The following is a 25269-nucleotide window of genomic DNA, read 5'->3' on the forward strand; positions in this document are numbered from 1 at the left end:
AAGATCAAATTGATATTAGTGTGAGCATATAGTGAAGACCTGTAATCAAAAGCAGGTTTTGTCTGCAGGTCTTCACTAGAAGTCACATTGCTAGCATAGACTATGTGGCATGGCCCAAGGTCAGGTATGCAGTGACACCCTTATCATGCAGATATGCCCAGGGCCCCGAGGTTCTCCCAGAAGCTCATCAGTGGCCAGAGGTTTGGAATGTGCCGAGTTAGAGCACCCCAGGCCTGCAGGGTCAGCCCTTTACTGCACAGGCGGCATTCTGGTTGACAGTAGGGGATCAAGGACTTGGCTTAATTTCTGTAAATTTGAGAAGATACTGTCCATACTAAGAATGGCTGATTGATGGCACTGGTCTGTCCTGTGCCAGTATGAGCAGATTAACAGGGCGTCCTGCCTTAATGTACTTGGTGGGAGGCCAAGCCTGCCCCACAAATCCAAGCCCTGGAAACAAACCCAGAATGCAACCCAGACTTCTCCTCCATCGTGGTGACTTCCTGTCTAGTGTACTTTCGCACCTGCATCATCCCATTCCACCAGAGAGGTTCCAAGACCAGAGCTGTGAGGCCCCAGACAAACATGCCCAGCTCCTCCCCTGTAACTATTTTGTCACACCAGAGGAACAGTTGTTATTAGGCCATGACAGGGGTGATTATACTTTTCACTCAGGGCATTTGGTTCTTAAATGGCTTGTATTTACCCTCCTAAGGGAAGTCACTCCCTTGGTTTGGTGGCTCCTCAAAAAACTTCAGCATAGGACTACCATATGACCCAGCAATTCCACCTCAAGTGGAATCCCAATCCAAAGGAATTGAAAGCAAGATCTCAAACACATGTTAGTACATCAACAGGTGCATGGATAAACAAAACATAGCCCATCAATGCAATGGAATATTATCCAGCCTTAAAAAGGAATGAAATTTTGGTGTATGGTGCAACATGGATGGGCCTTGGAAACATTATGGTAAGTGAGATTAACCAGATACAGAAGGACATATATTGTTTGATTCCACTAATATGAGGTCCCTAGAATAGTTAAATTCATCCAGACAGAAAGCAGAACAGCTGTTACCAGGGGCCTCAGGGAGAGGACACTGCAAGTTACTGTTCCATGGATACAGAGTTGCTGTTGGGGGTGATGAAAAAGTTTTGGGTGGAGATGGTGAGGATGGGCCCCCAACATTGTGAATGTACGCTTCCCAATGGAAAAGAAATTATAAATATTATGTATATCTTTCCATAATAAAGACAATTTTCTTAATCCCTTGGCAAATGACAAAAAAAAAAAAAAATTCAGCCCAAATTGGCTTTGGCAAAAATGTCACTGTCTTGCCTCCTGGAAGCTGGACATCTGGCAGACATCTGTTTGGGGAGCTCCCCCACCCCCTCCCGGCCCTCCCTCTGCTCCCCACAGCCTGTTTATTGTCGTAATGAGCAGAGCTTCATGTGCTTTTAGTAACCGCAGTGATGAAGATGACCTCCCTCCTGACCTGGCCGAGGCAGTAGGAGCGCCCACAGCCGCCGCCACAAACACCACCACGGCCACCACGCAAGTCTCAGCACCGCTGGTGTCCCCCAAGGGCCACAAACTCAGCTCGCCTCAGAACTCAGAAGGCAAGGGTCAGCTGTCCCCGGGGGCCAAGGTACGGGGGGGAAGCCCCAAGGAGTAGCTGCACTTGCTAGGAATTCAGTATCAATTTAGTGCATGGCATCCCGCGTGCACTGAAACTTGGCGCAGTCAACCGTGTGCTCATAAAACAAGGGTGACAACCACCAGGGCAGGGGTTTTATATAACTCTCCCCAGAAGAAGACCTGTTTATGAGCCCCAAATGGTATCATAAAGGCTTTGCACAATGTACTTTAAGAGAAAATGGAAGAGATCTTGGAGGGCAATTTTGGGTTTAGAGTATCATCCCTATATAAGCTTCACCGCACCATAAACATAGGAAAGAAATGGTTTTCCCCTCATCATGGAAAATTTGGAGCAGTAAAAACATGGAAGTGTCCCCGTCCCACTCCTTATATTGGATGGGTCCATGTGAATAGTTTGAAAATGGACAATATTATTTTGACAGTTCGCAATTTCAGGAAGTCGCCAGCTATGTGAATGGGCTGTGGCAAAGGTCTTGCTCAAGGCATTTCTCTCGGTTTTCTCTGAGTGACCCTTAGCTATGGTCATTCTGCAGCAGTTGGTCTGAATACGTTCAAACCTATTGCACTATGAGTAGATGGCAAGTCAGAGGCTGCTTGGTCTGTGGTTCCCACTGAGGAACGGTGGGGGCCTTGAAGGCAAGAGCAGCCCCCAGACTCTGTTCCCAGCTGGTCCTTTCACACACTTGAGACGTGCAGGTACGCCGCAGACCTGTTTCCCCAAGCCTGTTTCCTTCCCCTAAAAATGGGAATAAGGTCTGCTTCCCTGCCCAGCTGATGGGCCAGCATCAGGTCCAGTGGAGGTGACATCTGGGCCAACTGGTCATGATTCCTAGTAGCCTCTAGGTCAACAATGGGCCCGGCTGTATCTGTATCCTGCTTGACCGGCTGGTCATTTACCAGTTCCCCCTCCCCAGGATCTTTGGGAATCCCTTTGTGGTGCTCAGCAGGAGATCCTGCTCAGGCCAGGGACCCCTCAGCCAGGGACCAGCCCAGACTGAGGCTCCCTGCTTTCCTGTAAATCACCTCCTGGTATGTTGAGCTAAGTTCCCCTGTCTTGGCAGAGCCCCTCACACTGCTTTGTTCGAAGTGTGAACATGGGTTCCTATCATATATTCTTCACCATGGTTAAAACCAAGCAAAAAAAAAAAAAAAAAGTATGAAACAAAGGAGAATTCAGTGGGGATGGGGATGTGGGTGGCATCCTACCAGAGGCCACAGGGCTCCCTCTCCTGGCCATCTCTCTCCTTAGGGCCCTGCTTGTGCCAAGTTGATGGGGGTTATTTTTTTTCCCCATAAAGGACCTGTAGGCCTCCCATGCTGCTGAGACCCCAGGGCAAAAAGGGAAAAAAATGTTTTCTGAAAAACTGCATGTGGGTTTCAGAGATACCTTCCTCCCACCATGAAGATCTTCCTCATTACTATGCAGATGTCGTTTTTTGTTTTTTAATTTTTAGGGGCGCCTGGGTGGCTCAGTTGGTTAACCATCTACTTTCAGCTCAGATCATGATGATCCCAGGGTCCTGGGATAGAGCCCCGCCTCTGGCTCTCTGCTCAAGAAGGAGTCTGCTTCTCCCTCTCCCTCTGCCATTCCTCCTGCTTGTGTGCTCTCTCACTCTGTCAAATAAATAAGTAAAATCTCTAAAAAAAAATTTTGTTTTTAAAATAAACTCTGAAAAAAAAAGAAAAAAAAAGAAAATAAACTCTGTGCCACACATGGAGCTTGAACTCATGACCCTGAAATCAAGAGTTACGTGCTCGACATCCCCTGGGCATGTGAGTTTAGCTCCTTGAGGGTTTGGCCCGCTAGATACAGAATGAGATCTTTTCTCTATATATATTCAGATGACTCTTTTTAAAAAAATTTTTTTTAGATTTTATTTATTCATTTGTTCATGAGAGACACACACACAGAGAATGGCAGAGACACAGGCAGAGGGAGAAGCAGGCTCCGTGCAGGGAGCCCGATGCAGGACTCGATCCCGGGTCTCCAGGATCATGCCCTGGGCTGAAGGCAGTGCTAAACCGCTGAGCCACCCGGGCTGCCCCTCAGAGGACTCTTTGAAGCATTTCCCCTCACAAAAGACCAAAGAACACTCAGAGCACTTAAAAGAAGTTGTTTGCACCTTTTTAAAAAAGGCGGTTCCCTAGCCTGCACACTGTTTCTACCCATTAAGGTTTCAGAAAACATTTGGGGTTTGGTTTCTATAATTTGCACACTGCTGGGAAAGCAAACAGTCTGGGGGATTGGCACGGTCAGGGGCTCAGTGATGGAAAAAGTCTGTGTTTTCTGGGGACTTCCCTTGTTGGTCCAGAGTTGACACTGACCAGCAATATTTTTATCTGCCTTCCTAGAGTCCCTCTGACCGAGGAGGTGCCTTTACCTTGGAGCCAGGCGATCTCCTGATGGACTTCACAGAAGCTACTCCTCTGGTAAACTTCCCATTTTGCTAAAACCAGAAAAGCCACAGACCATAGAAACATCTTGGCAGTGGGACGGATGGACAGAGGTGGGCATCGCTGTTGGGAAGGCTCTTCCTCTTGTCCTGCTCACGGCCTGGAGGTTCAGGGATCAGCCTTCTTTGGGGGTTCAGGCACATGGGTCCCTTTACCTCCCAGAGCCCTCAAGAAGACGGTGCTCTTTTTCCCCTGAAAAGGGCAGCTACCGGGGTCCCACCCTGCCTGTCTGCTGCTTCCCCAGCGGGTTGGGATCCTTGGTGCTTGGGTCTTGGCTTTTTGGCTTCCTGGGCTGCTCCCTGCATGCCCACCCATGGGGCACCTTTTGCTGCTGCTTCCAACAATGTGCTCTGGTCCGAAGCACTGGCTCAAGGCCTCACTCCAGCTTTCCAAGGCCTCTCGTGCCCCCCTGCCCTGCCATCCTCCATCCTCTGCATACAGGTCTTCCCTTAGGGATGGTGGTCCTCATGAGACTCCTGCAGGCAAGAAACCCTTGCAGGGGAGAGAGCCCTGGCCCAGGAGTCATGCAGGCCAGACCTGGCTCCAGTCTCTGCTCCTCTCCTTAGGAGCCTTGTCATGGGGTAAAGGATGCCATCGTTTGCCGTATCTGCCTAAGAGTGTCTTAATGATCACATGAGACAGAGAAAGCCCTCGAAGAATATAAAAGCACCATAAATGTGTGTGAGATATTATGAATAGCATTAGGTGACACAGGCAAACTTGGATGCTCTTTTGGCTGATACCCAAGTGAACCTCAGCATAGATCATGGTCCACAAATGTGGAATGTGAGTCAAAATGTGAACCAAGTCAAAACCTACCTCCCGAGAACTCAACACAGAGTGGGTCATGTGTGGGAGGCTCTGGGAGAGGACGGGGCAGCTGGAGGCTGGAGGGAAGTCAGGTTGATGGAGGGCCAGGCTTGACAGGAGAAGCCAGGAGTGGGAGTCGTTCAGGAAGGGCTCGCGGGAGGAGCTGGTGGTGGATAGGAAGGGTTTCTGGAAGGCTTTCAAAGAGGGGATGAATGAGGCAGATTATGGTCTAGGCTTTAGGAGGGATCACCGTCCCTGCTTCAGCTGGCAGAGGGCACTCATTTGTGATCTATACAGCTGTACTTCTCGTCTGGAGAGTTGGTACCGTCCAAGAGCTTCGAGTCAGCACGTTTGGATGAATAGCTGAGAACGGACAGTGGGCGAGCCGGCCTGCTCCGGGAACGTTGGGGGTTACTCCCTTCCCGTGTCAGAGAAAATGCAGCTGAGTTATCGATGGTCTTCTTGTTAGACAAATTGCCAAAATAGGATAACCCAGAAGCAGGGCCTTCTCTCATCAGCTTGTCATCCTTTTGCACAGATGGGGAAACTGAGTCCCCAAGTGGGGATGGGGCCAGAGCCCAGGTGTTCCAGTTCCTTCTCTGCTGCCCTTTGCATCACCAGATTGGGCTGAATGTGGCATCTGGATTTCAGAGACTTGCCACTTTGGGGCAGAGCAGTGCCTGGAAGAGGGGCTGTGTTTAAAGCACTCCTCAGACTGAGAACACAGAATAAGGGGTGTGCGGGACGGGACAGCAAGTTAAACAGCCTGGGCCTGGTGCTACATCAGGATCCCAACTGAGTGTCCCAGTGGAGGCCTTACACCCTAGGAGGGCCACGGGGGTGGGGGGCGGCTAGAAGCCAGGGCAGCAGTCTGAGGACATCAGTCTAGCTGCAGGGCAGCAAACCCCAAAGGGACCTGAGAACCCCTAGGGCACAATGTGAGGGCCTACGGAGGCAGAAGGGGGAGAAAGCTGAGTTCCTAGACCCATGCTGAAGAAAACACGCTGGGCAGGAATAGGAGGCAGTAGGGGAATATTGCTCTCTGAGTTAGGCTTGAGCAATTTCCAGAATGTGGAGGCATGCTGCAGGTAATGCCATCTAAGAGCCTATAGGAACTGCTACTTTTGTGGGACCCAGTGCTTTAGCCTGTCTGGGGGCCACTGAGCAAAAGAAGGCTTCATAGCATGGGGGTTTTGAAGTATGAGTAGGAGTTTGCCAGATGGAGGAAATGGACCAGAGCATCTTATGCCAAGGGTGCAGCATGAACAAAATACTGAGTCTTTATGAAAGGTTCTGGCAGACCTGAGAAACTCGGGGTAGTTTATAAAAATATATCTTACGTGGCTCTGACAGGATCAGTAGGATTTCCTGAAAACACATTGTGTTGCCGATCCAGAGGGAAGATTTCATTGTCCCATTTTTATCTTTGAACGTTAATGGTCTGATAATAGAAAGGAAGTGGCATCTGTGTGGGACCCAGAGGTCACCTGATCTGAGGTGCCAGTACCTCTGCTTGTACCCCCCTGGCCACAGGGAGCTCACTCCCTCTCTGAGGATACCTTGCCATCTCTGGGCTGCTCTGACTGAGCCCTGAAGCGGGGCCCAGGGTGCTGCACTTCCCCGGGCACAGGGCAGCTGAGGTCCTCGTCCTGTAGTGGGACCTGGCTGCCCCCTTCACTGCTGCAGTGTGCTGTGAATACGTGATCTCAGGATGAAGCATCCTTTGTCTTGCTTATGTGGCTTTGGGGTGGGAGTGCATGTGCATCCACGTACATGTTCACACGGAAGGTATGCAGGAGGGCTGGTGTTTTCATGAGACCCCACTCCATTTGGGGCTGTCCTTGGCATCACCAGCTCTGACCTTATGTCCCTCCAGACTCCTGTCTTCACCAATGCCGAGTGGTCCTGGAGAGGGAGGGGGCTCCAGCAGCCTTTTTCTCCTGTCAGGTCTTCTTACCTCCATGCTTCACCTGCTCCGCCTCGCATCATAGAAATGCAAGCAGCAGTCCTCTCTGTTCTTCTGGAGGAGAGGGTGGGGGCATGGTGTCTCTGCCCCAGAGGACAGTGGAGGAGAGATGGATTTAGGGCCTGGGGCTGGATGAGACTCCCAAAGCCACAGCACCACCCTGCTTCCTTGGGCCAGAGCTCAAAGGACAGCAGAGAAAGGATTGGGACCGGATTCTCTTGCCTTCGTTCGGCGACGTTCCATCAAGGCATTAGAAGTGCTGGTCTAACCCTTAGGCCTCCAATCCTGATGATCCAGTCTCTGTGTGGAGTGGTTTTCAAAGAAGCACAGTCCAAACAACTGAGAATAAGAGTAAGCTTCAGTCTTTAACTGGCATCTCTCAAAAAGCATCCAGGATTAAATTATCACCTCCCTGGTAACACTTCTCAAATCCCACTTTGCTTCCTTCTTAATTCTCTTGCACCCTGCACGACTCCAAGGATTTTCATCCTCAAACTCTCCAAAAACACATTCTTTCCAGTGTGTCAGTCTTGCAACACTTTCTCCTCCTTTTTTCCCATGTCTTTTCTTCTCCAGTCCCCAACTCTTCCATTCTGTAGCTCCATTTAGCAATAGACACCCTGCCACCTGTGTAGCTTGTTGCTTGCCCGGGGCTGGAATCCTCATCGCACACCTGACAGTCAGACTGGAGTTTCTAGCCGGGATGGGAGAAGTGGGGCGAGAGAGAGGATCGGGAGGGAAGAAAGCAAATGAGTGGAGACCCATTGTCCACGGTGGAAGGTGAGTCTGGGCACGTGCCCGGGGTGTTGGTGTTGGCGGAGTAGAATGAGGACACGTCGCCCAGCTGCAAAGTGGAGGTGCTCAGGACCCAGGTCTGTTCTGGGCCTGGGAATATTAGAGTTCACGTGCCAGGGAGGAGCCTGGCCTGGCCACAGGAAGGTTGTGTCGGGCAAAGAAGTGCGCCCTGGGCCCGGTATCAGAAGAAGTGGTTTTCCATCTCTCTCAATAACGTATTTTTTTTATTTTGAATCTCGTTCTATCGGGAAGGCTGAAGCTTGACCCCCATCTTCCTGGGGAATCATCCATCTTCCCCAGGGCACAGGAAGATGGAGGGAAGTCTGTTTAGTTTGTGATGTCATCTGTTTGCTGATGCATCTGGGGCATCCCCTGCTTCCCTCGTGCCCCTTTTGGATGAGAGGCAGTCTCTGTCCTGCTGGGATGAGCATCCCTTGTCCTTCTGGACATGCCACACAGCCATCCATTCTACCCCGGGACCTGCCACCTCCCCAGTTTCACCTGGGCAGAGGGACACTAGTCCCTCTCTGCTCTTCAATCCCTGTGCCCGAGCCTGAGCCTGTGAAGGAGGGGCACAGGCCCGGCTGCTCACTACTTCCCAATGTCTACCCGTCCTCACGTGCTCTCTGACTTGTCTCTCCAGTCCTCAAACTGGCAACCTCTTTGCTTATCTGAATGATAAAGAAGCCTTTCACATTTTCATCCTCATTTGTCTATGCCAGAAATCTTTCTGTTTCCCCAAAGAGTCAAGATTTTAAACCTCAAAAGCCAAGTAGCTTAGAAGAACTTAGGTGCCTGGATGTGGAAAAAAAGAGCCAAGGAGGAGAGGAAATGCCAGGAGAAAAAAAAAATAAAATGGAATCTCAAAATTGTATTCTGTTACACGTGTTGTTTCCTGTTCATTTACTAACAGATGCACATTTAGAAAGATCATGAATGCGTGTGGGATGGATCAACATTTCTTCACCGTAAAAGTCCAATGCTGGGCAAAGCCTTAGGACATTCATCATAATCTTCAGCTAGAACACTAGTGGCTTGTACACATTATGGCATCCAAGCAATAGGGTCCATGTTTATGGATCATTTATACCAGCTTTTATTTCCTTCAAAAAGCACACAGGAGTGCCTGCTTATCTGCAGAGGCAAGGCCTTGTGGCCTGGGGTCCCTGATGCAGCTGATTCTGGCTGGGGCAGCGTTGAGAAGCGAGGCTGGAGGGCAGGCTGGAACCTGTTTCAATCAGGTCTCAAATGCCAGCGTATGGAGGGTAGAAGGATTCCCCACCCCGAAGGCAGGAGAGAGCAGTGAGGGGGGAATTCTCAGGAGGCTGCTAAAACTTGGCGGCCGGTGGTTAGCACGGCCTCGAATGTTTCTGAAGGATGGATGCAGAAGCGATCAACAAGAAGGTCTAGAACCACAGGCTTAGACTTCGCAGATGCCATTTTTCTGTATCTCCAGATCTGAGTAGTAAAGCAAGGTGGTCCCCCAGACGGTTGGAGACCCTGGTTGTGAAAGCCCTTTGGAAACTGTCCAGGCCGCACCGGTCGTAGAGGCCGGCGTCAGATCAATTTGGAGACAGAGAAGCCGCCTGCAGTGGTCTTGATCATGTTTCAGTGAGACTTCCCCAGAGGCTGTACTTCGTCCCTTATGGCAGGATGTCCCCGGCTACTCAAGGAACTCTCTGGAACGCAGAGACATGTGGACTTACTGTCTGGAGTGAATGGTCCCTCCTGAGGGACAGGCCACAGCATCCCGGGCAGCAGCCCCCGTCCGGGCCTCAGAGCATCCTCTCCTCACCATCCCGAGCCTCCCAGGGCAAGCTGTCGGCCGCTGCTGGTGCATGGCACTGTTCAGGGCTGGGGTGGGGAAGCCGTAGTACCCCAGGCCATCTGGCATTTTCTCACGATGCTCGATGCCTTCCAGCTAAAGCAGCAGGGGCCCTCAGTGGCGACACGAGGTGTCTAGGTGTCATGCGGCCTGGGCCAGAGGGCTGGGGGCCGGGTGGGGGGCGGTCAGGGCCAGTATGTTTTCTGCACCCAGAGGACAGATCCGAAAGTGCACCGAGCCATGTCTCTCCTGGAGCACCTGTTGGCCCCCCGCTGAGCCCTGCACCCCAACGTGGGCGCCCCCAGGCCCGGCAGGCCCGCCTCCCTGATTCGTCTGCGGCCTGGGCAGGTGCTCCAGGAAGCCGCCACCGGCCCTGCCTGCCAAAGCCTGGGAATGGGGTTTTTGGAGGGGTGGTTCTGCTCAGATAGTGGAGGAGACACCCGAGCACCAGAGAGGAGGAGAGAAGGCAGGGAGAGGAGGGAGGAGGGGGCCCCGAAGCCCGCTGGCCAGAGGCTGGAAGCAGGCGGGGCGCAGGCTGGCTCCAGGGCAGCCTGGGGTTGACAGATCCTTCTTGCACTGTGCTGTCTTTCTCTCCTCCCCGCCCCCCCTCCCCTGCCTCCTGCCCCCCTCTCCTCCGCCTCCCCCCTTCTCTCCTCCCCTCGGAGCAGGCCGAGCCAGCCAGCGCCCCCCACTGTGCCCACTCTCGCTGCTCTCCTCCACTCTCTCCCCTCATGAAGGAAGAGACCACTGGAGTTTGCATGCACCCTCCAATCAAAACGAGGCTGGTAGGTACCCTGGCAGGGAGAGGGGCCTGGCCAGGAGAGCTGAGGCGGGCAGGAGCCCCCAGGCGGCCTCCCCACCCGTGTGCATGGGCGCTAGACCTTCTGGAAGGGCCCGGCTGATAGGTGCTCTGACTCCGGGATGGATGACACAGTTTGGCCAAGTTAGGCCCCACAGGCTGCGGTCCATCCTGCCCTTTGTCTGTAGGTCTCGAGGACCAGGAAGCATTTGTTTTCCTAAAGTTCTGATGAGCAGAGATGCTTTTCCAAGAAAGAAAAAGAAAGAGAAAGAAAGAGAGAAAGAAAGAAAGAAAGAAAGAAAGAAAGAAAGAAAGAAAGAAAGAAAGAGAGAGAGAGAGAGAGAAAGAAGCTGCCTTTCTACTGAAAATAAAAACTTTTTTTTAAAGGTTTTATTGATTCATGAGAGACGCGGAGAGAGGCAGAGACACAGGCAGAGGGAGAAGCAGGCTCCATGCAGGGAGCCTGATGCGGGACTCGATCCTGGGACTCTGGGATCACGCCCTGAACCAAAGGCAGATGCTCAACCACTGAGCCAACCAGGCGCCCCAAAACTTTTTTTTAAGGTTTTTTTTTTTATTTATGCAGGAGAGTCACACACAGAGAGAGGTAGAGACACAGGCAGAGGGAGAAGCAGGCTCCTGGTGGGGAGCCTGATGGGGAACTTGATCCCGGGGGTCCTGGGATCACACCCTGAGCGGAAGGCAGACATTCAACCACTGAGCCACCCAGGCATCCCTGAATGTAAAAACTTCATAAACTTGTCTTTCCCTGCTATGTTTCAAGATAACAGGATGAGTGTTACATGACAACCTGAAAGGAATCACCCATCATCCCGGCCTGGCACAGTGTTTTCGTTTGTTTTGTTTTTTCCATTTGTGCATGTTTCCTTCTAATAGCATTCGTAGTCATTCCTACTTTTACAAAGTGAAATCATAGTCTCCATATCATCTCCCATTTTTTCTCTTTTCACTTAGTGGTGGACTGTCTCTACCTTGTTCTTGTTACTGCATTGTAAATGACCCTATTCCATCCAGTGACTGGTCTACCATTTACGTAACAGATTCTTACGGCAGGACGCCTGCTTTGTTTCCAGTGTGTCATTATTCGAGGGGACACAGATAGCTTTCGTGTCAGGTATTTTATTTTATTAGGCTAGACCCTGGGCCGGGTTCAATATTGTGACTTTGGCTTTGCTCCCTTTCTAAAGTGGTTCTACCAAGTGTCAGCACCATCGGAAGAGTGAATGTGCGTTGCTGCCGCCGAGCAACACAGAGTGTAACTGTTGGGACTGATTTTTTTTTTCTCATTTAGAGAAGATAGAGTATAATTCATTGAAGTTGCCGATATTCACATTTCTTTAATAGCAATAATAATAATAATATTTCTTTTCCCTTTGGCTTCGTGATGGTCTGAGAGTCCTATCTGTATGTTACTTTTCACTTTGCTCTCGGTCTCGGCACACACGCTGAAACATGAGGTCGTGGGAGGAGAACGCACCATGGGGAGAAGCACCCCCCCCCCCCGCCCCCGGTTCCTCTTGCTGCCTTGCAGGCAGCCGCTATCAGCAATCTGAGCTGGCACCTGGGTCTTAAGGCAGTTTGGGGCCCATTCTGGGAATTTTGAGATGTTTAAAGAGACCAAAGAAAGTTTGGGGAAGAGGAGCAGGGGTGGACTGCACATCTCCATGCACACTGCAAAGACACTGTCATGCTCTGAGTGGTTGAAAACTCCTCCACCCATTCAAGAAACCGCAGCAGATTTGGGTCTGTTCTGTTGTGCTCTTGCACATCTGCCTTAACCCCCATCGGAGTGACTCAAGAGCATAAAATAACTACCCTCGGGTCTGCAGACAAGCCCCCAGGGAGAGACACAAAAGCAGCTGCCCGTGGGCAGTGGTGGCCTCAGTGCCCGGGCTGCAGCCTGCTGGTGGCAGGTGGCCTAGCGTGCATTCACCAGCAGGTGTGCAGGCAGTTTCTGTGCCCTGGGGGCCGCAGGCAAAGCTAGTACCAGAGTCGTTAGACCCCTGGGCCTGCTGGCAGTCCTCTAGGCTGGTATAAAGAAATAAGCACACTCCATATTCCCTGAGGGCTCCAGAAGTCCAAAGACAAAATGGCCAAAAAGAATGAAATAGAAGCAAAGGCTGTTTTCGGCCACTCACCACACCTGTGCTTACTTCCGACCAGCCCTGTGCCGCAGCCACCCCCAGCACTGGGCACTTCTGATCACAGTGCCTTTTATCCCAAAGGCCACGGCCGCAGGATTCTCATGTGCGTACAGGGGCCTCCCACTTCCCCAAGGTTTTTCCCTGTGGCCCACGATTTACAGGGAGTCCAACAACTGAAGGGAACAGACAGGAAATACTTGCTGGCCTAATTAGTGCAAAGCCTCCTGGTTCTCTGTCCACCGTCACAGACTGTGTCCCAGGATGTGGCCTGCCTCTAGTCCCTGCCTCACAGCTGTGGGGAAACCATCAGCAGCCACCCAGGCAGCTCTGGCCTGCCGCATTACACACCCTGACCATGGCCTTTATGGATCAGGCCACACATAGGGCCCAGTGTGTCTAGGAGACCCACACAACCTCCAGGGAAGGGAGTTCTGGGGACAGGTAAGCGTGGGTGGCCTGCACACACGGGATTGCAGCCTGTCAGCCCTGCTGGGTCCCAGCCCTACAGCACAAGGACCAGCACAGATACAACCTCTGGCCAAGGGGTCTCTGGGACCTTCTGTACGTTTCTTTATGCAAAGGAGGAGGGCTCTGCGTGTGCTCCCCTGAATCCTTCAATTTGGTTTTAAAAGCGCACTGCCAAAGATTTCAAAACTTTTGTTTTCTTTTGTAACCCTCCTGTCTTTCTCTTTTTTGAAGATAAAAACATTCCCGGCTGATACAGTGACCCCATTTCCTGATGCTTTCAATACAGGGCCACAGTTCACCGTAAGTAGATTCAGAAAACAGGTCTACGTTCTAAAGTGTTGTTTCTGTGCTTTTCTGTGGCATGCCAGACAGCACTGTCGACGGTTGGTTTTGTTTTTTTTAAGATTTATTTATTTTGAGGGAGTGTGGAGGAGGGGCAGAGGGAGAGTCTCAAGCAGACTCTCTATTGAGCCCACAGCCCAACACAGGGCTCAATCCCAGGACCCCGAGACCATGACCTGAGCTTACATCAAGTATTGGAAGCTCAACTGACTGAGCCCCCCCAGCTTCTTGTAATCATATGAACTCTGTGAGGTTGAGAAGGAGTTGGGGTTTGGGACCTCCATCCTTTGGTTATTTTATTTTATTGAAGTGAGCATCACATAAGATAAAATGAATCATTCTAGAGTGACATTTACTACATTTAGTGTCATGCAACTGCTACCTCTCAATCCAAAGCACTCTTTTTTAAAAATATATATATTTTTTATTTATTATTTATTTATCCATGAGAGACACAGAGAGAGAGGCAGAGACACAGGCAGAGGGAGAAGCAGGCTCCATGCAGGGAGCCCGATGTGGGACTCCATCCTAGGGCCCCAGGATCACTCAACAGCTGAGCCACTCAGATGCCCCAATCCAAAACATTCTTATCATCCCCAAAGGACACCTCATTCCCATGAAGGAATCACTCCCCATTTCCCCCTCTCCCTCCAGCCTCTGGCACCCACCAATCTGCCTTCTGTCCCTGGACTTCCCTTGTGGATATTTCAGATAAATGGAATCTTATAATATATAACTTCTTGTGCCTGGCTTCTTTCACTGAGCATCATGTTTTTGAGACTCATGTACAACGTAGGGGGTATCAGTACTTCATTTCTTTTCATTGTGGAATAATATTCCATTGCATATATATACACAGCCCAATTTGTTGATCCATTCAGTCACTGGTTGTCTTTGGGTAGTTTCTACCTTTTGGCTACTGTGAATAATGCTGCTGTGAACACATGTGTACGTGTGTTTGTTTGAGTTCCTGTTTCCAGTTGGTTTGGAGCTACATCTTGATAATGGTGTGATCTTAGGTAAGTCACTTTGCACTCCTGGCACCAGTCTCCTCTTATGTGAATGGAAATGGTAATATTAGGGACCCCTGGGTGGCTCAGTGGTTTGAGCCTTTGGCTCAGGTCATGATCCCGGGGTCTTGGGATCAAGTCTGCATCAGGCTCCTTAGAGGGAGCCTGCTTCTCCCTCTACCTGTGTCTCTACCTCTCTCTCTGTGTCTCTCATAAATAAATAAATAAAATCTTAAAAAAAAAAAGAAATAGTAATATGAATATCCTGTTTGTATCCAATATGTATATGTGCTGCCGAAGAGAGCACATGTTTGTATCCAATATGAATATCCAATTAAGGATCAAAAGGATCACAGAATGTCCCACAAGTGTCAAGCATGGTGGTTGTCCCTCAAGGCCAGAGAGGAAGAGGGGTGTAATTAGTGAGAGCAGGGAGTCATGACAACCTGCTTCATGTCCCCACCTCCCTTTGTGTCACTGAGCAGCTTGTTTGAGTCCTGCAAAATGTCAAAATATTCTTAAACATTTAAATACTGTAGTTTTGAGGCAGCCCTGGTGGCTCAGCAGTTTAGCGCTGCCTTCGGCCCAGGGCGTGATCCTGGAGACCTGGGATGGAGTCCCACGTCGGGCTCCCTGCATGGAGCCTGCTTCTCCCCCTGCCTGTGTCTCTGCCTCTCTCTCTGTGTGTCTCTGAGTGAATAAATTAAAAAAAAAAACCTTACCCCCCCAAAAAAAATTAAATAAATAAATAAATAATCTTTAAAGTAAATAAATAAATAAATACTGTAGTTTTCTCATGTGCAACACGAGTGAGTTTGGTGATTTTCAGACTTCGTTTTAGGCTGCAAGTCTCTTCTTTAAATGAAAGCTTCTGCAGAAGCTCACTACATAAGGAGTGACTGCCTGGAGCAGAAGTGGGGGGTCCAGGATCACCTTCTCTTTCCCCTCACCCTCTCCTCCTCCCAGGGATCAGAGTTTATAATTCCTGGAACTGAGTGATCCCCGAGGCTCCTTCCAGAGGCTTCCTGGCCAGTCTGAAGGATCTGTGAGATGGGCTGGGGGTAGCCTAGGGGTAACCAAAAGTGCACTCTCTTGAGCTAGATGACGGTCACTACCTGAGGTAGCTTTGGCCATGTGGACAGAGAGGGAAGGGGCAGTGGCTGGTGTAGCTTTGGGGGTTGAGCAGAGGTAGGGAGGTGCCCAGTGGTCCAGGCAGAGGCAAAAACAGGTTCCTGGAATAATGCATTTCCAAGGTCATGAGCTGCTTCCAGCACCTGCCTTGTGAGAACCAGAGAGCAGAGACACAGGGCCCAGGCCAGCCAGTTAAATGCTACTACCCTGCAGTCATCCTGCCCCTGCAGCTCCACTGGGCACAGCTCCCCAGCTGGAGGCTCCGGCTCTACTTCCCTCAGCTGGCCCATGGCGGGCTCTCTGGCCTCCTGCCCAGCCTTGGCAGTGCTGTGAGACACCCAGGGAAGCCCTTCCTGAAAAGCTGGGGGCCAAGATGGAGCAGGAAGCCAATGTCAGAAACCACACTGGCACTTTTAAGAACTGGGCAACCGTGGCTCGAGGGCGGCACTTTTCCCAAGGTTCAAGATAGTACTGATGCTGCCAGTCTGGGGACCATACTTTGGGAAGCACCGAGATACTGGTGAGAAACACCAATTCTGGGGTCAGCTAATCCTGCTCCTAAGTACTGGTTCTTCTTAACATTTACTGTGTGACCTTGGGAAAATTACTGAACCTCTCTGAGCCTTACTTTTCTTTTTCATGAAGTCAGCTCTAAGTAAGATACACATTTTTTTCACCTTTTAACTCTCCAAAGTCAGAGTTCATTGCGTTAGTGGGTGCGACAGGGTTCGAATGGCCACATTTTTCTTTCTCTGTGGCACATGGCAAAATGGTGGATCTCACAATGGACGGTGTCTAAGGTGATGGAGGATGACCTCTACCTGAAGGATTGTCACGAGGTAATATGTGTAAAGTGCTTAGCATAGAGCCCAGTTCAAAATAAAACCATTTAATAAGTGGGAACTGATTTTAGCTATTATTAAAAAATAACAGGAATTGTGTGCTAAGGCTTAGGGAGTAGCTGACAGTTTAGAAATGGAACCCAAATTGAGATTGATTTCCTCTTTTCTGTTTTCTCTCCAGGTGGACTTTAGAGACAGTAAATTAGCGTGCTGTCCTGGCCAGTCTTCCCCACTGATTCCAGCAGTGACCCTGAGGCCTTTGACAGAGACCATCTCCACAGTGCAGACCATCTACACCACTCGGAAGCCTGTTTCTCTGGCAGCCAGGTGAGTCCGACCAGCGGGTACCTACCGGCAGGTAACTGGTGATGGGAAAGCAGGCACAGGCCCCAGTTTCATTGGGCCTCTGACGTCTAGAAACCTTTTATTTATTCTTTCATTCATTTTATGTGTTTGTTGAAATGTCTACAAAGGCTACATAGTATTATTCTAGGTCCTCGGGATGTAACCGTGAATAAAACAGATAGAAGTCCTACCTTTGTGGAGTTTACAATTTAGTGTTGGGTGTGAAAGAGAGAGAAAGGGAAGAGGGAGGGAGAGATGGTGACAAGCTAGGGAGGAAAATGAAACCAAGGGTAGGCCAGGAAGGCCTCACAGAGGTGGCTTGTAAGCAGATACCTGAAGGTGGGGAGGGAGCAGGCTGTGGATATTATGCACTTGAACAGCTCATCAGAGGGAACAGCCAGTGCTAAGACCTCTGAGCTGGAGCATGCACGGAATGGTTAAGGAAGGGAAAGGGAGCCAGCGTAGCCAGGGCGGAATGAATGACAGGACAAGAGGCCCATGACGTTGTAGGTTGGGGCCAGACTGTACTTGTTGGCCACAGTAGAAAGGGATTTCTACCCTGTATGATATTATTTAAAAACTTGGTTTTTGTGCTTTCGATGTACACTTCATGTGTGTGTGTATGTGTGTGTGTGTGTGTGTGTGTGCACATGCGCCTGAGCGTGTGTAAACAATGGAGAAGGATCCCATAGTCAGGCAGCCGGGCCCAAGGGCCAAGAAGTCAGAGGCAACCCCTCAAAGGAGCCAATCTTATTTCATTCAATTTGTTTATTAAGCTATGGGGGAGAGGGGGCTCTGGGAGAAAGCGCATCTGAAACCGATTTAGAGCATGACTGAAAGAATTCTAAGCCGTGGACATCTTCCGACTCATTCAGAAGACCTTTACGGAGAGGCGGCTATGTACCAGGTCCCATGCTGGGCTCTGGGGCGTGAGAGACGAGTGACACATACAGCCAGTCGGCTGGGGAGCAGTGCCCTGAGCAGCTGTCAGTCTGGTGCAGGGTGGGGGGAACCCAGTGGGCAGCCAGACAGTTTAGGTCATTGTAATGCTAGCAAATGTCAGGGGTCCTTAAGGAGCCTGAAAGGGAAAGTCAAGAACCAAGGTCAGGGAAGAAGACGGTCCGGGGTGGGGTGGGGGGAATGACACCGTCCTTGTCATTTTTTTTTTTTTTTAGTGTAATCTCATTATTTCATCACCTGCTCTTCTTCAGCGCAGAGACGCTCCGGCAGGAACTGGAGAGAGAGAAAATGATGAAAAGACTCTTGATGACCGAACTGTGAAATTCTCCGCTTGTTGCCTGGAGGATGGCATGGTGCCTTCTGTCCGTTTTCCTTCTTCGGGCTTTGTGTGCTCACTCCAGCACAACACACGGATGTGTGCTCTGCTCACCCAGGTCTCCGTGGTTGGGTTGAAGCCAATGTCTGGCTTGACTTTCATTGGAGAGGTTATTTTCTGTCTCCTGAGTATTAGAGGTTTTCTGCTACTCAATCTAGCTGGGACGGGATTGGGTAAACCTGGGAGAAGAAAGATGGGGAAATGGGATTCCCTTTTAGTACTGCCTGTGTGTCTATATTCATAACCACAGGGGTTAATATGGAACGGAATCCTTTGTTATCAGTCTCAACCATGATTTTGTATGATTGAAACTTGCACCAAGCTTCGACTGTTTGTTAAAGAGTCATTTTTAATGAGAGAACAATTCTATACTGCTGGTTTTTCATTTACACTGGTAATTATACAGGTCTTATAAAGTCTAACTTAACACTCATTTTTATTCAGACACGAGTCGATGAGCTAAAAAAAAAGAAAAAGAAAAAAAAGAAAAGAAAAAAGAAAAGAAAGTTGTGATCACCAGGACTGAAGAACTTCAGCGAAATCTGAAATACCATTTAAATTGTGGATTTGTCGGATGCAATATTATTTGGCATAAACAGAATTCTTCATTTGGACCCAAAGTAGGGAATCAGTGCTTACAGTTATCTAAAAATTCTTACAGAGATGAGATAATTCAATATCAAGATCCATTTGGGTGTCCCATTAAGGAAAATTCTTTCTAAAGTTGATGAATTCTTGTCCTGTTGATAGAACCTTGACCAGATGACACTTTGTTCTCTTTTTATATAGTTTCAAGAAATGTGTTTTTAAATTTTTATTATGCACTTGAACAACTTTGCAGGAATAAAGGCACCCCCTAACCACAGACTAGCCCCCTAAAGTGTTTCCCACGCTCTCAGTGAATATGCACACTTTTTTTTTTCCACAGCTGTGATGAGTGTGTACATACTCTTTGGTTGTACTTCTCCACCTCACACATATCTTCCCTTTTCAACACAGACCCTGTGCCCTCAGCAACTTCAGTGTCTGTATATCCACATAACATGGTTAACCTCACTTCTCCCTGTTATTAGGTATTTGGGTTGTATCCAACTTTTCACTCTTATAAATAGTGCTGCTATGAATGTCTTTGTAAACAGTGCTCCTTCCTTTGGATTCTTCCCTTGGGAATATCTCCACCGAGGGGTTACAAGGTCAAAGAGCATGGAATATTTTATAGCTCTTGTTTCATATTGCCAGACTGCTTTCTAGAAAGAGCCAATCTCTGGGTTGGAAGGACCTTAAAGGTCGTGAGGTCCACTCCCCCTCTTCCCTCTGAATGCTTGAATCCCTCTACAATTTATGATGCCACCAGCAATGTATAAGCATTTCTACTTACCAACAGTTCTGCCAGTATTGGGTTTTGCCATTTTAATTTATTTTTGCTAGTTTAATAGGTGTGTACAGTTGTTCTTGAAAGGTTGTTTTATTTCAGTAATTGCTAGCAAGGCTGAGCACTTTTCCATGTGATGATTTACTAGCTGTATTTCCTTGTATGTAGACCGTCCATCCACTTCTTATGACCACTTGTTAAGTGGAATCGATCTCGTATATTTGTATCAGAACTGTATTTTTATGTTGTATTGTATAGTTTGCTCTCCTGTCCCGATCCTTAAAACTGAATGGTGCCAATAATTTGATACTAATGATTATAAAAAAAATGTAATGCCTCATTTTCTCGCATTGTTGTAAGATGAGGTATGTAAGCAAATATTCAGATAACAGAGGATTAACCCTTTAAAGTGCTGAATCTTTAAAATTTTAATATTTTTTTGAGGGGAATCTTTCTAAAATGCGTTACGCACTTCCCTGCCTTAGTAAACGGTATACTGGAGAGTATTTAACCTTTTCTTGGTGAGTCACGGTCATCCTTGTACACATCTGCCCCTTTTGTACCTTGGTGTGGTGCCGGTGATGTCCTCGGGAGAAAACATAGGGCTTGGCTTTGCCTTTCACAGACTATTGTGCTGTTCTCACTGATGAATTTTGTTGCTTTCTGCTCTATTGGTGAAGCCATCTGGGGCATTTGTGGTGTTTGGGACTTTTTACTCCCATTCTATAGGACCCCCCCCCCCCGGCTATACTTTCAAAACAGCTTTACCTGTTCTTTATTCTTGTGCACACGATCCAAACTGTGTTCCTGTACAAGACGGGGGAGCTATCTGTGTCTGGGGTTGTAACCTCTTGCCAATCCAGCACCCTCCTCCCAACCTGCTTTCTGAGTCTTCTGCTCTTCACCTCCTGCTCTCTGACGGAAACCTCCTGAGCAGAATGGAAGTTTTCTCAGAGAAGCCAGGGAGCCAAGTATGACATATGTGTCAGGTGTGCTTTGCTTCTGAGGAGGGCTGCATGGGCTTTTGGGACGCTGTTTTCAGGAGGCTGTGAGCCTCCTGCTTTTTTTTCCCCACATCCCCCTGGGTTCCCAGATGTTCAGCAGTTGATGTCACTGGAAGTCTGATCCCAACAAGTTGGCTGTTACTGTATATGAAAACCCAGTACCTTTGGCAGCTCAGCTCTAACCAGTAAAATCAAGAGGATTCCATTGTTTCAGCAGTTGTCCTGGTTATTTGCCTACTTAAATGTATGACGGGGGCTCGGCGTGGTGACCTGAGGAGATGACATCATGTTGGTTGGATTCATAGGGACAAACATAAATTGATATAATTTTATCTTTTTTATATACTTAAAACAACAGCACCATCCAGTCACACAACACATACCTGATGTCTGGGGGCGGGGGTGGGGGGCAAGGGCAGGGGGGCAGCTTATTGACATATTCTTGCCAGAACAACGGCTCCAAACTGGACCACAGACTCCTGGTGGGCGTGGGTGGGGGCACTACAAGGGGCCTGAGAGTCCTGCAACCCACAGAGTTTGTGGACCATAGACCTGCATGGAAGATCCTTATGTCCGAAGAATTTAGAAACTAGGTCCTAAAGCATTCAGAAGATCCCATCTGAATGTACCCCAAATTTTATATTCTCAAAATATCACAGGAATATCCTGAGGTCTTCATCTCTCTCCTTCACCATCTCAGTTTTTTAAAAACTGGAAATCCACCATCTCACCCACTTTAAAGTGTACAGTTTGGTGGGGTTTTTCGTACGTTCCCATTGTTAGGCAAACCTCACCACTCTGTAATTCCAGAATATCTCCATCGTTACAGAAAGAAACTCCCTGTCTACAGTTACCACCAATTCTCCCCTCCCCCTACCTCCTAGCAACCACTAATTTACTTTCTGTCTCTGGATTTGCCTCTTCTGGACATTTCATATAAATGGAATCATACAATATGCCGTCCTTGGTGACTGGCTTCTTCCACTTACCACAGTGTTTTCAAGGCTCATGCATGCAGTAGCAGGTATCAATACTTCATTCCTTAAATGGGTGAATAATACACACCATTGTATGGCGGTACCACATTTTGTTTATTCATCATAAACATTTGGATTGTTTTCACTTTTTGGCCCTTATGAATAATATAAACATTCACATCCAAGTTTCTGTATGAACATATATTTTCAGTTCTCTTGGGTATATAACTAAGATTGGAATATAGCTGGGTCCTATGGCAACCAAAGGGGGATCCCTGGGTGGCGCAGCGGTTTAGCGCCTGCCTTTGGCCCAGGGCGCGATCCTGGAGACCCGGGATCAAGTCCCACGTCAGGCTCCCGGTGCATGGAGCCTGCTTCTCCCTCTGCCTGTGTCTCTGCCTCTCTCTCTCTCTCTCTGTGACTATCATAAATAAATAAAAAAAAATTATTCATATGGCAACCAAAGGTAAAAAAAAAAATCACATATACTAGGCAGTCAGAAGAATGGGTATATCTGTTACTGGTCAGATACTGTAACACAACACTGATTTGGGGGAGTTTTTATAACAGAAAAATTATTTTAGGGAAATGGTTTTGGTGAGAAAGAAAATAAAGTTGCTGTCTGTCTTTTAAACATGAAAATGAAATTCAATTCAGGTGCATCTCTAAGTTCTTATTGGAATAGCCGGCTCTTGTTCAGCCAGCAGACTCTGAATGTTGGGAAAAGTGCTTCCACAGAACATGTGCACTGTTGCGAAAACCACAGTGTTGATTGGCTGCTCGGCGAATTCACATCACTGAGGAACAGAGAGTCTCTGCAAAATCTGGGATGTACTAGAGGGGAGTGTGTGCTGAGAGTGGGAACAAGTCTCCCTTTAGGGCTCAAATCTTATAAGAAAACACAAAGAGGGGCACCCAACTGGCTCAGTTGGTGGAGCATGTGACTCTTGATTTTGGGATTGTGAGTTTGAGCTCCACGTTGGGTGTAGAGATTACTTAAAAAGAAAACACAAAAAGAAAATCCCAAAGGGTAATTTAAGTAAATGGGAGAGAACCTCATGAAAGGAAGAGCCAAGTCTGTAGGGAACTGAGAACCAGAGTGGTTTGCAGGCAGACTGAGTGATGACAGCTATGAAGATTTTCCCTAGGAAAGAATCCGCACATCACATGGTATTCCAGCACCACCCCTGAAGCCCATCTATGGCCCCCACCTTGAACCCATGGGCCCCAGATTCTTGATAGTTGAAACCCACAGATTACCTGCAAGCTTCATTTTAGGCTGTGGTTGCAAACCCACCTCTAACACCACTCCCCAACATCCCCCTACCAAAGAAGGCCCACAAATTCCAGACCAATTCACTGGAAGAATGACCTGGTTTTCATTTGCTTTCTATCCGGCATCATCACTGTTAATTACAGTAATTTAAGTGAAGGGAATAAAAAAGAAAGTGAAAGATAATAGGTTGGATTCTACAACCAGAGACTCAGTACTGAAATCAGAAGTCCAATGCTTCCTTTATTGATTGATTGGTTTTTGCTAAATGTCGGTCCATTGATAACTTACCGTATCTTTCCTGGTGAATAGGAAGAAAAAGAAAAAGGAATTGCAAGTTTTAAGAATGAGTTTTTCTTTTTCTTTTTAAAAGAATTACAGGGGCAGCCGGGGTGGCCCAGTGGTTTAGCGCCACCTCTGGCCCACGGCCGATCCTGGGGCCCTGGGATCGAGTCCCACGTTGGGCTCCCTTATGGAGCCTGCTTCTCTCTCTGTCTCTCTCATGAATAAATAAATAAAATATTTTAAAATAAATAAATAAATAAAAGAATTACATATTAGCAGAGTTTCTATTGGCCTTTTTTATATTTTAAAATGTCACACATTGTAAAGCTATGGGGGGTTTTGTGTGTTTTTTTAAAGATTTTATTTACTCATGAGACACAGAGAGAGAGAGGTAGAGCACAGGCAGAGGGAGAAGCAGGCTCCCTGTGGAAAGCCGGATGCGGGACTCGATCCCAGGACCCAGGAATCACGACCTGAGCCAAAGGCAGACGCTCAACCACTAAGCCACCCAGGTGCCCCACAAAGCTATGTTTTTTGAGGAAGAAGCTTCTTTTTTTGATTTTCTTAAGTAGTTACAGTTCATTTTATCTTTTTTCAAATAATAAATCTATTTCTTATACAACTGGCGTACTGGGCAACCTAGTGAAGCCCAAGCTTTTCATGAATGGCACCTGATTCACCTGTCAGGCTAAACATGTTTAAACTTCAGTGGGACAATTCACCATCGGTATTAGCTGATACACAATAGCAAACACCTGCCTCTGGGTCACGTAGCGCTTTTTCCTATTTCCATCCCATCTCCCATCTCCCCCGGTTCAAAAAAGGTTGAGATCACTAGTTTCTCTTTGAGTCTTTTGTAATCTTAGGCATTTCGCTCCTGCCACCTATGGCATCGAACCCTATCAAGCCTCACCTGTGTCATCTTCCCTCACCTTCCTTGTCTTCACAGAGGCTACTGATGCACCACTCCTAAACTGGCTTCTGGACCTGCATTTGGAACCTCTATGCTTTTCTGCCTCCATAATTATTTTCTTTGTTTATGCAATGAAATATAAAGAAATGGAAAAAAAAAAAAAGCAGGCTGAAATGCTGGCTCTGCACTACCAGCATGAAAGGAATTGGTCCATGTTTTCTAACGGAAAACAGCTTAGCAGTTATCACTTCAAAACCGTCAGAAGGACTCCAGGACCTGGCATCTTTAAGTGGGTGGTGTGGATAAGTCGAGTAAACAAGTGAAAGGGAATTGCAAGCCACAGGAACGGGTTTGAGAGAGTGGAGACTTGGGGGCGGGGGCGGTCATCAGGCATGGTGAGGTCCTGCCAAGGTCTGTGCAGGTCTGCCTGCTGCCGGGGAAACAGGGTAAACCAGTTGCTTAGTTTGGAAGGGGTTAGGTCATTCAAGGGAGCCGGGGGCAGTCTTTGCTGAGTGCACATTTCAAAAGTGGAGAGGAAGCTGTGAATCCAGCCCAAGAGCGGCGTCTCAGTTTACCTACCTAGAGAGTGGGGATCCTGCTCTCTCACCTTGTGTGATGCTCCCAAGAAACAACGGGTGTAGTAAGTGCTTTGTGTACAACAAAAAGTGCTGGAGCAGGATGATGGGGGTGGGGGAGGCAGCAGTTCCGGCAAGGTGTGCCCGAGGTCCACCCTCCAGAACTCGGGTGCGCGTCGAGGCCTCCCGGGGACGTCCTGACTCACGGGTCTGCAGTGAGGCCTGGGATCTCCGGGGCTGCCGGCGGGCTTCCTGGGGATGCCCAGGCCGCGGGGCGCGGACCGCACGGACGCAGGGGCGCAGCAGGGCCGGCGCCGGGGGCGCGGGAGCCGCGGAGGGAGGGAGCCCGAGCGGGAGCAGAGGATGCGCGGAGCGAAGGGAGGCGGCGCGCGGGCTGGAGGCTGCGCAGAGCGGGCGCGGGCGGGGCGGGCGCGGGCGCGGGCGGCGGGGACGCGGGGCGCGGGGGGCGGGCGGGCGCGCGCGGGCGGCGGCGGCGGCGGAGGCGGAGGCGGAGCACAGTGCCCGGCCCGGCCCCGCGGCGCCCCCGCTGCGGCCCGAGCGGCCTGGCTGCGGGCTCGGAGCGCGGGATGGCGCGACCGCCGCGGCGGCGCCCGGGGGCCTGGGGGCCGCTGCTCTGGCTGCTGCTGGCGGGGCCCGGCACCTGCGCCGCCAGCCCCGCGGACGACGGCGCGGGCCCGGGGGGCCGGGGACCCCGGGGCCGCGGGCGGGGGGACTCGGGCGCCGACGAGGCGGCGCCGCGCCACGACTCCTCCTACGGCACCTTCGCGGGGGAGTTCTACGACCTGCGCTACCTGTCGGAGGAGGGTGAGGCCGCGGGGGCAGGGGCGGGGGGAGGGAGGGGAGGGGAGGGGAGGGGAGGGCGCGGGGGCGGGGAGGCGGCCCGGGCCGGGTGCGGAGCGCG

At 49.5% G+C, this 25269-nt stretch overlaps 2 protein-coding genes across 4 annotated transcripts in view; both read left to right on the forward strand.

Moving 5' to 3' along the window:
- Nucleotides 1–20537, forward strand: part of EPB41L4B (erythrocyte membrane protein band 4.1 like 4B) — a 129374-nt gene extending 108837 nt beyond the window's left edge. The window contains exons 21-26 of one of the 3 annotated variants that reach the window (XM_055301965.1): nt 1463–1649; nt 4013–4090; nt 10179–10295; nt 13174–13242; nt 16449–16594; nt 17788–20537. In XM_055301965.1, the coding sequence (XP_055157940.1) occupies nt 1463–1649; nt 4013–4090; nt 10179–10295; nt 13174–13242; nt 16449–16594; nt 17788–17893 (703 nt within the window). In that variant the 3' untranslated portion in view covers nt 17894–20537. The remainder of the gene's footprint in view (nt 1–1462; nt 1650–4012; nt 4091–10178; nt 10296–13173; nt 13243–16448; nt 16595–17787) is intronic. The other 2 variants (XM_055301966.1, XM_055301967.1) reach the window with 2 other exon arrangements.
- Nucleotides 20538–24919: 4382 nt separating this feature from the next.
- FRRS1L (ferric chelate reductase 1 like) overlaps nt 24920–25269 on the forward strand; it is a 29501-nt gene continuing 29151 nt past the window's right edge. Inside the window, exon 1 of the mRNA XM_055302451.1 lies at nt 24920–25172. Coding sequence (XP_055158426.1) covers nt 24935–25172 — 238 coding nt within the window. The 5' untranslated portion in view covers nt 24920–24934. The remainder of the gene's footprint in view (nt 25173–25269) is intronic.

The sequence above is a fragment of the Nyctereutes procyonoides genome, unplaced genomic scaffold (genome assembly GCF_905146905.1).
Source record: "Nyctereutes procyonoides isolate TBG_1078 unplaced genomic scaffold, NYPRO_anot_genome, whole genome shotgun sequence".
In the NCBI taxonomy this organism is placed as follows: domain Eukaryota; kingdom Metazoa; phylum Chordata; class Mammalia; order Carnivora; family Canidae; genus Nyctereutes; species Nyctereutes procyonoides.